This window comes from Terrapene carolina, unplaced genomic scaffold (genome assembly GCF_002925995.2).
Source record: "Terrapene carolina triunguis isolate 2854851 unplaced genomic scaffold, T_m_triunguis-2.0 Scaffold42, whole genome shotgun sequence".
Taxonomy (NCBI): Eukaryota; Metazoa; Chordata; order Testudines; family Emydidae; genus Terrapene; species Terrapene triunguis.
Genome location: NW_020664393.1, coordinates 3,723,741 through 3,733,549, shown reverse-complemented (window position 1 = coordinate 3,733,549; position 9,809 = coordinate 3,723,741). Strand labels below are relative to the sequence as shown.

The following is a 9,809-nucleotide window of genomic DNA, read 5'->3' as shown; positions in this document are numbered from 1 at the left end:
GGTCTGTAGTTTCCTGGGTTGTTTTTATTTCCCTTTTTATAGATGGGCACTATATTTGCCCTTTTCCAGTCTTCTGGAATCTCTCCCGTCTCCCATGATTTTCCAAAGATAATAGCTAGAGACTCAGATACCTCCTCTATTAGCTCCTTGAGTATTCTAGGTTGCGGGGGTGTGCATACCCAAGGATTTCATGGTAGTCCTGGAGTCCTTTAGGACTATGCAGCCAAGAGTCAGTCTGCTCCACAAGCAGAACTGCCCCATCAAAAGGCAGGTCCTGCCTGGTCTGTTGAACCTCGGGTGGGAGTTCCGAGGCCTGCAGCCATGAGCTACACCTCATGGCGATACCGGAGGACAAGGTGCGCGCCACTGAATCCGCAGCATCCAGTGAGGCCTGTGCCACCGCCTTGCCCTCCTCCACTATCACTCCACACTCCTCCCGGGACTCTGTTGGCTCCAGCTCCTTAAACTTGAGCATCGAGTTCCAGGAGTTGAAGTTGAATCTACTCAGAATTGCCTGCTGGTTGGCAATACTGAGTTGCAACCCCCCCGTGGAATACACTTTGTGCTCAAATAAATCTGGGCGCTTGGTGTCCTTGGACTTAGTTGCTGGGGCTTGTTGTCCCTGCCTCTCCTTTTCATTTACTGCAGCCACCACCAACGAGCAAGGCTGCAGGTGTGTGAAGAGGTATTCGTACCCCTTAGATGGGATGAAATACTTCCTCTCCACACCCTTCGCGGTGGGAGGGATGGAGGCCGGGGTCTGCCAAATGGTCTTAGCATTGGCCTATATAGTCTTGATGAGGGGTAGAGCCACCCTCGACGGGCCTTCTGGGGCCAGGATGTCAACCATGAGGTCCTCCGACTCCACCACCTCCTCGGTCTGCAGGCCCATATTTCACACACCCTGCAAAGGAGGTCCTGGTGGGCAAGGCTGTCTATGGGGGGCGGTCCAGATATGGATGTGCCTGAAACCCTAACCCTCTTAGTCTCCAGGGGCCTCCTGTCCCGCCTCTCTGCTGGGGCCAACCATACCTGGCTCAGGAACTGGGGTTGGTTCCAGGGGAAGTAGTGTGACCGGTACCTCCTCAGCACCCCTAGGGGTGGGGCAACTGGCTGATGCCTTCGGCACCCGTGGTTCAGAGGCTGCCGAATGCGAACGTTTGGACTGGGCGCCCTGGGCCTGGTGGTACACCCACGGGGTCCAAAATGGCCACTGCGCTAGTCCCTGCCACTGCGCAGGCCATGGTCCTGCCCCCACCTCAGGCCTTCCATGGCCTGACCAATGCCAGCCCCGCTCTGAGTATCTAGACCCTATCTCCAAGTCTGAAGACAGGGACCGGGACCACGATGGACAGGGTGGTGTCGAGCGGAGCTGGACTCGGGGGCTGGAGAGTGGTGTAGTGGGGCTGGGGAGCAGTGCTGCAATCTGGACTGGTACCGAGATTGTCCAGGGACACTGACTGGGATGACTGCTGCCGGGAGTGGGACCTGCTGCGCAACGGGGATTGGCATGAGGATCGCCATCATGAGCGCTGGTGTGACCTGGAGCGGTACCGTGAGTGGCGCCTAGACTCCGAGCGGCGCCAAGACTCCACTGACAGTGCTGAGGGACGAAGCATTGCCGGTTTGCCTTGAGACGGTGCTACACATTGTGGTACTGGAGGTTTGGCTTGAAGGACCAGGGATCGCGGTGCCCTCATGGCGATGAGGTCCCTTGCGGCCTCAAAGGTGTCCAGGTGGATGGCAATTCCACCTCCTCAATGACCTGGCTCAGGGAGTCCAACGGCATCGGACTCGACAGTCCCCCTTGTGGGGCCGAAATTGACGGTGCTGGCTCCAAAGTCTTCGGCCCTGGGTGCTCCTCTCTGGGACATGCCCCATTGGCTGGCTCCAAAGGGGTGGGTCTCTGAGCCGGAGATCCACTCCTCCCCTGCTTCCGGTGCGTTGGGGAATGGGACTGGTGCCAGGTCGATCCCGCTGGTTTCGGTGCCGGTGCTGCGGGTCTCTCCCAGAGTCCTTCCGCATTGCTGCTTCTATCACTGGCGCCGGGTGCTGTGCACTGATGAGCTCAGTGCCCGGTCTTGCCGCACCGATGTAGGTTGCGGTCTAAGTGCCGCCTCCATAAGAAGCTGCTTGAGGTGAAAGTCTCGCTCTTTTTTTTTTTTTTCTGGGGCGAAACCCTTTATAAATCCTGCACTTGTCCGCTTGGTGTGCTTCCCTCAAACACTTTAAGAAAGCGTTGTGGGGGTCGCCTGTTGGCATGGGCTTCTTGCAGGACTTGCAGGGCTTAAACCCTTGGGATTTACGCAGACCCCGAGTCCCAACGGGGAACGCGATCAGGGTGAAGGGGAAGACCCCCTACTCCCAACGGCTATCTGCTGTAACAACCAAAACCACTAAAACTAAATTTAACGAGGCTAGGAAAAACGAGGAGAGCTTGCTAAGCAAGTCACTGCAGTTACAACAACCGTCACTGGCAGTAAGAAGAAACCGAGGAAGCGCCGGGTTTGCAGGGTCATATATTAAGCGCCATGAAGGCACCACTCCAGGGGGCTCTATAGCCGACCCAACGGGTGCTGCTATGGGAAATACTTTCCAACGACTGTGCACGCGGTGCACTCACATCTAATTGGAATCAATATGAGCAATCACTTGAAGAAGAATGTTAGTTCAGTTTGGAAAATGTCTAAAGAAATTTAGATATTACATTTTAATTTCTTAGACTAAAACCTTTGAATTATAGTGGCAAAAATTTTGTATTTTATACACACATTCATACTGTTATTGCAAAATACAGGAGACCAACAAGACTATTTGGACTCTGATTCACCCTTAAACAGAGTCCAATTTTCAAAGATAATTGTTATAGCATAGCACTCATAATTGCATATTTTAAAAAAATTATTGGTGAAACTTAACATGATTTTTTATTGTAACCCTTTGAGATTATATTCACTCTCAACTTCCATGGTCTTCAATGAAAGATGAGGGTTCTCAGAACCTTACAAAAGATGCTCAATTCCTCACAGGATCAAAGTTTATATGAGCAAGAAAAATAAAACTTACTTTCCTAAGTTCTCAATATGTCCCAGGCAGGTTGAAAAACAGTAATTGTATGCTATCACAATAGAAGGATATAATGACTGGAAATCTAGTACAAGAACAGCGTTACTGTAGAAGCGGGACTCTGGCTCCATTATTAAGGGAATACACTGTGGGGCTTTCATTTGAGCTCGCTGCTGGATACTAGGTGTCACAGGGATATAATTCATTGGTTTAGCAATACGCAGCATCATTGACTCCACACGATACTGCAAAACAAAATTTAATATACAATTATAATTAATATTTCTAAAGTGCAATATGCATGCTAAGTATTATATCCATATGAATATGCATTTGGGCTGTGCTGCCCTTAAACCAGAGATAGCAAGTTTTGCAAAAGAATACAGTCACACTAATTTTTATTTTTAATGTACACCTTTCTAACATATGTGCCGGAATTCTTTTTGTGTTTCTATGCCTTTTAGGGATAAGTACTGAAACACTGCACTTTTGATGTACATCTACTAGCTGCAAAATGAATGCTCAAACCAATACATAACATACATGTGGTTATGACCACTTCCAGTGTGCAAGTTCTTACCAAGGCTGTGTTTTTGTTAGGTTCGAAGACTGTTGTGCAAAAACAACAAAGAGAACGTACAATTCTTAACTTGCCATTTTCAACAGAAAATTGTGCAGGAACCTTATTCCATAATGACCAAGAAAATTTAAATGTATTAATGTGATCTATATCATGTTGTTAATTGTATTCCACAAAACAACTTTTACTGTTAGACTTAATAATAAATACTCAGCTTTTATATAGCACTTTATGATGCAAGGTAAGTGTAATTCAGTCTGCTTTACACACACAGAAACAGGCATAGAGCAGTGGTCTCCAAAGTGGGGTGCACGCACCCCAGCGGATATGCAAGAGGATCCTTGGGGGTGCACGACAGGAGAAGCGCTTTTTTTTTTTCTTTGTCAGGCGGGAGTCCGAATGGCTTATTTATTTATTTATTTATTTATTTTTGCTTCGGCAAAAATGGGCAGGGGGTGCATGCTCAAAAATTTTTTACTGATAGGTATGCGCGATCAAAAAAGTTTGGAGACCACTGGCATAGAGAAATGATTTGCCCAAATTCGCTCCTCAGGGTCAGTGGTAGAGCCAGGAATAGAACCCAAGTCAGCCTTCTGACTCGCAGGCCCATTCCTATCCATTGGATATCACTGCCTCCTTTATGCTGCTTGGGGAGCATAGGCAAGATAATAAAGCATGGGAAAGTTGAGTACTTCTACCTTGCCCAAACTAATATGACAACACCACCAGCAGTATGAGAGTTATGGACAGGTGTAGGCACTAACATTTTAAAAAAGAATCTCAGAATTCTCTCTATATAAAAATGCTCTGAGATCCTTTGAAAGAGTCTATAAAAGTGCAAAGTACTATAATTCTAAGATTTTGATTTATTTAGGAAATGAAGGTTACTTACTTGTAACCAGAGTTCTTCAAGATGGCTCTGCACAGTCACATTTATAGATATCGTAATGCCTACTGGTGCCAAACAGCAGAACCTTCTCTAAGCAGTGTGTTCTGAGTGCTCACTGCTTCCTCCTCCCCTCAGCATCTCTGAACATTTTGAGGAAGAGGCTATATAAGGGGGCACAGAGCTCTCTACCATCTGTTTCTTCTGCTACCAACCCAGAGGCACAGAACAAAGGGACTCTGAGACAGAGGGGAAGGTGGGTGGGAAGTGTGAATTTGCAGAGCCATCTTGAAGAATTCCAGTTACAAAGTAACCATCATTTCTTCTTTCAGTGGCTAAGCATAGTACTACCATTTATGAGTAGTTTGATAAGCAGTGCTGGAAATAACACGGAGGAGGGAACAGAGTCCTAACTGAATAGAGACTGAAGCATCCCTCTACCAAATTATCATCAGCCCTAGAAGCCATATCGAAAGTATGTTTAGTAAAAGTGTATACAGAACTGCAGGCTGCAACCCTACAAATTTCAGTAACAGGGACTTGCTTAAGGCAAGCAAAAGACACTGTCACAGCTCTGGTGGAATGAGAGCATACTGGCATAGGTGCAGGAATACCTGCTAATGTATGACATTAACAGGACATTGTTTAATCTACCTAGAAATAATCTGCAGGAGACAGAATAACTCATATGATTGTTAGCATAAATCATGAATAATTTAAATGATATTTCAAAAACGTTAGTTCTATTTAAATAATGTGCAAGGGCTCTTTTTGCATCCAAAGTATGTAAAACAGATTCCCCTTTCTTAGTATGCAGTTTTGGGAAAAATACCAGCAAATTAATTGTCTGATTGATGTGAAATTCAGAAAACACTCTTGGCAAAAACATGGGATCAGGCCTCAGAACCACCTTATCTTCATGAAAAGACATAAAAGACTAGACCTTTTACATGTACACCATGACCCAGTGGATCAATGGTTGCCTATAAATAAAAGGTGGCTCAGCCATCAAGACATTTAATTCACTCACCCTTCTGGCTGATGTTATTGCAATAATGAATGCTGTCGTAATAGACAGATAATACAAACAACACTCAGCTAAGGATTCAGAAGATGATTTCACAAGTACACACTAGACCAAATTAACAACCCAAGGAGGGACAGGATTGCTCAAAAGGGCATACATATTACATAATTATTTCATACATTTCTTAACCAAATCAAGCACTAATGGCAATCTACATTCAACCAAAATATGGTAAGCTGAGATAGCTGCCAAATAAACTTTCAAAGACGAATTAGATAATCCCTCAGTTTTTAAGTGCACTAAATATTTTCCAGTACAAGCTATGGAACCTGAGACAGGATAATCAGATTTTCCCTGCATCCAAGCCACCATCTTGACCAGAGAGGAGGAGCGAAGACAAGCATGACTCCTCAAAGTAACTGCAGAAGCTAACACTCTAGTAAGAAGAGTCCAAGGCATCAAATTAAGACCTGGGAGTATGCTTTGCCACATTGTGACCTTTCATTAGAATTGCATTTGCCAATTTCCTTTTGTTATCTGGCAAATCCTGCACAAAGAGGGTCATATTTTCCCACAGGAGGAACTGATAATGGGGTCTAACTGCTTAGTAATTTGCCACTTTAATATCAAGGTAGGCAGAAGAGGACACCTTTCTCCCCCGGGAGTCATTCTTTTTCTGTTCTCTATCAGCAGGAGTAGAATGTGCTCATCCAGACCTTGACCTGATTCTGGGATCAGCCATCACCAGCAAATCAGGTAAAGGGCCTGTGTGAAAATATGAAAACCCTTCAGAGGGTATCTGATATAATTTGTCTGCCTTCTTGGAAATAAGCTTGCAAGAGACAAGAATGGACCACACAGTCTTAACAGGCTGCAGCAGACAATCGTGGTTTGGTAATGACACCCTACTCTTGGAGGTAGCCCCAAGAAAACACCAGATGGGAGTTTCCTCCCTAGTTACTGAAGGTAAGTTTAACATGGACATCATGTGATCCATGAGGTCATGAAACTATAGAGCAGGGATCGGCAACCTTTGGCACACGGCCTGCCAGGGAAATCCGCTGGCGGGCCGGGCCAGTTTGTTTACCTGCAGCGTTCGCAGGTTCGGCCAATTGCAGCTCCCACTGCCGTTCCAGGCCAATGGGGGCTGTGGGAAGTGGCGCGGGCCAAGGGATGTACATCTTCTTTTTCTTCAGTTCAGCCATAATCCAAAACCAAGCTACTAACTAACCTAGCTATACTTATCACAAACTATACTAAACAATTAACAAGACACTAAGAATGGAGAAACGGCCACCCAATCCAAATGGATCGGTTCACTTGCATCTTTGGCACGTGGTTGGAAGGAACTGAGATGGCAGAGGGCTCTGCATCTCCTTATATAATCTTGATCTGAGCATGTTTGGAGATGCTGATAGGAGGAGGGGGTGCATAAGCGCTCTAAAAGACTCCGCGTGGAGAAGGTTCTACTGTTAGGCATCACTAGGCAGAACAATACCCATAAGAGGGATAATGCAGAGCCACTCAAATAATAATAATAATATATATAAATTTATATAGGAAAATAATACATATAGATAATATAGAGAGGCAAAGTTGATTACTTCTACCTTGCCCAAACTGATATAACAATACCACCTTTAGCATTATAAAGAAGATCCTCATGACCCTCTGAGGGTCTTCCACTCCTACAGCACTTTAGAGGGGACCATTGTGGTGAATAACAGCAGCATATCTTGCTGGTCTGCCCATGCCTTTTGGAATAAGACCTTCTCTGCCTCCTAGTCACCCTCCTCAGTGTAATGTCATCAATAGTTAGAATAGCCTAAAGGGGACACAGAGGAGATTACTATCCAGCCCCTACCCTCGTACCCTGGTGACCCCCCCTCACTCTTCATCTCAGCCCCTTCCCTCCCAAGTCAGGAACAGCCTGAAGTGCAAGCCCCAAGCTGGAGAATGCACATTCTGACTTAGCAACAACCTGGATCTATACAAGTATCACCAAGACACAACTTTAATTGCAAATCCTAAACCAGGGAAGGCACATATTGAGGCAGCAACAACCCACACCCATGCAACTACTGCCAAGACACAGCATTGGCTGCAAGCCACAAACACTGCCCTTAAGTGCACATGGCTAAGGGGAGCAAGGATCAACACCATCTCCCAAGACTGGGATAAACCTCAGCGGATAGAATTCAGAAATAGCAGATTAATTCAGTGTGCAATAAACTCCCTGTGCAGACAAGCCCTCAGAGTGATGAAATGCCAAAGTTCAAATTGCCTGTGCCAGCTTGACTCTGCCCCAGCATATATACATTACAATACAGTCCTTAATTACATGATTACATAAGATTTTGTTCCTAGACGTCCTCTGCCTCATTCAGCAGCTAGGCTGAAAGGTGTACAGTGGAGATTTCACTGTTCAACATCTGGCCCTCTGCCTCATGTACTACATATTCAACCATTTCACTGAGGTTTTCCAGAAACATTTGCTTGACAGTAATAGATTATTGTGTCCTGAACAATTTGTGCACTAAGTAAAATCATGGTTCCTGCAATGTACATCTAACTCAGCTTCTGCAGAGCTCTTCCTCATTAAAATATGTAATTTTGAACATATTTCACACACCTCTGCACATCTAAGAAAGTCCTCTCAACTTTCTTGAGCATGATGAACCATTTTTCTCAACAACTTTTAAAAGAAATGTCACTTTCAGGCTAAGATCAAGCATGGAAAATTTCAGCCCTAAAAGTAACATTAAAGTTATTATAAGCAACAGCAAGAGGTCCTTTAGAATGAATATGTTTGGGCAACTCTAACTGTAGACAACACTACACAATATGTCTATAAAACAGAATGTTCAATGTGGCCACATTACCGCTGCTTTTGAATTTCCTGACTTTCTTTAATTTAATATTTCAACCACTGTGTTGCACAATGTAATCCTCCATATTTAACAAAAAATAACCGATGACAAAGTATAAATAAGGCACAAAACAAACTTTGCACACAATATTTTCCATTCAAAAAGTGTCAGGAAAGTTCAAACTTACCTGTGAACCTCTCGTTAGTACATGCAAGAACTGAATTCCAAAAAGCCTTGCCATTTCACTTGTTCTGCCAATCAAGTCTAGCTGTTCTAACATTTGGAGATTCCCACGGACACGGCTCATGTAATGATCAACCATTTTCCATCTGTGAAAGCAAACACCTAGGTTATAAACAGCAGGGAGCCAGGAAGTTTGATCAGGAACAAAGATTGATGTTCTTTTTACTGAAAAAATGTATACTCTGACCACGTGTTACAGATGGGAAAACGTGTTTCCTGGTTTCCCATGAGACATATTTATATGATTCTTTCAAAATTGTGACAAAGGCACTCTGACACCCCAGTCAGGTGTTAAAGAGCTATCACAGGCTTAAGCAGCCATTCTCCAGCAACAGGAAGGCGTGAATAAGAAATTTACATTTCATCATAGTGACGGTTTAACCCTCACATCCACAAGAGACTTGTCACCTGCACCCTGTTACCTCCACAAAAGGTAATCCACAAAAGGGGGAGGGTATAAGAATGGAGGACACACAGAACACAAATGGCTTATCTCCTCCTTCATCTCTGCTCATGACATCAATGACTCTCAAAGAACTGAAATAAGGGGCTGGGGTAGGGGAGTCCCAGACTGAAAGGAGACCCAGCCTGTGAAATTTACTGCAGTGTATAGTGAGAAAAACCTTTGTTTTTTAGTTCATTTAGCTTGTTAAGTTAGGTACTAGCTTGCATTTTACTCTTATTTTCTTTTGTAACACATCCTGACTTTTATGCATCATCACTTGTAATCACTTAAAATCTATCTTTCTGTAATTAATAAACTTATTTTATTATTTTATCTTAACCAGTGTGTTTGGATTTGTGCGTGTGGGAAACTCTGTACGGGATAACAAGGCTGGTGCATGTATCATTTTCCTTTGATGAAATGATGGACTTTCTATGAGCTTGCATTGTTCAGTAGTGTACTGGACAATACAAGATTCACATTTCTGGAGAACAAGGCTGGGACTAAGAATTTGCAGATGTCGCTGTATATGTAATTCATGAGTAAGGCTGCGAGTTTTTCATGAGTAAGGCAGCTCAGGCAGCCCCTGTGCCAGTCGCACGAGCCGCTGCTGGGGCAGTCTCAGGCCACCGCACCCAGGGCCGGCTCTGGCTTTTTTGCCGCCCCAGGCAAAAAAGCCTCCGGCCGCCCCC

The 9,809-nt window shown here is 44.8% G+C and overlaps 1 protein-coding gene across 1 annotated transcript in view; it reads right to left on the bottom strand.

The window, feature by feature from the left end:
• REV3L (REV3 like, DNA directed polymerase zeta catalytic subunit) overlaps positions 1–9,809 on the bottom strand; it is a 91,933-nt gene that overhangs the window by 39,364 nt on the left and 42,760 nt on the right. The window contains exons 18-19 of the mRNA XM_029912159.1: positions 8,617–8,758; positions 3,067–3,311 (exon numbers count right to left, since the gene is read on the bottom strand). Coding sequence (XP_029768019.1) covers positions 3,067–3,311; positions 8,617–8,758 — 387 coding nt within the window. The remainder of the gene's footprint in view (positions 1–3,066; positions 3,312–8,616; positions 8,759–9,809) is intronic.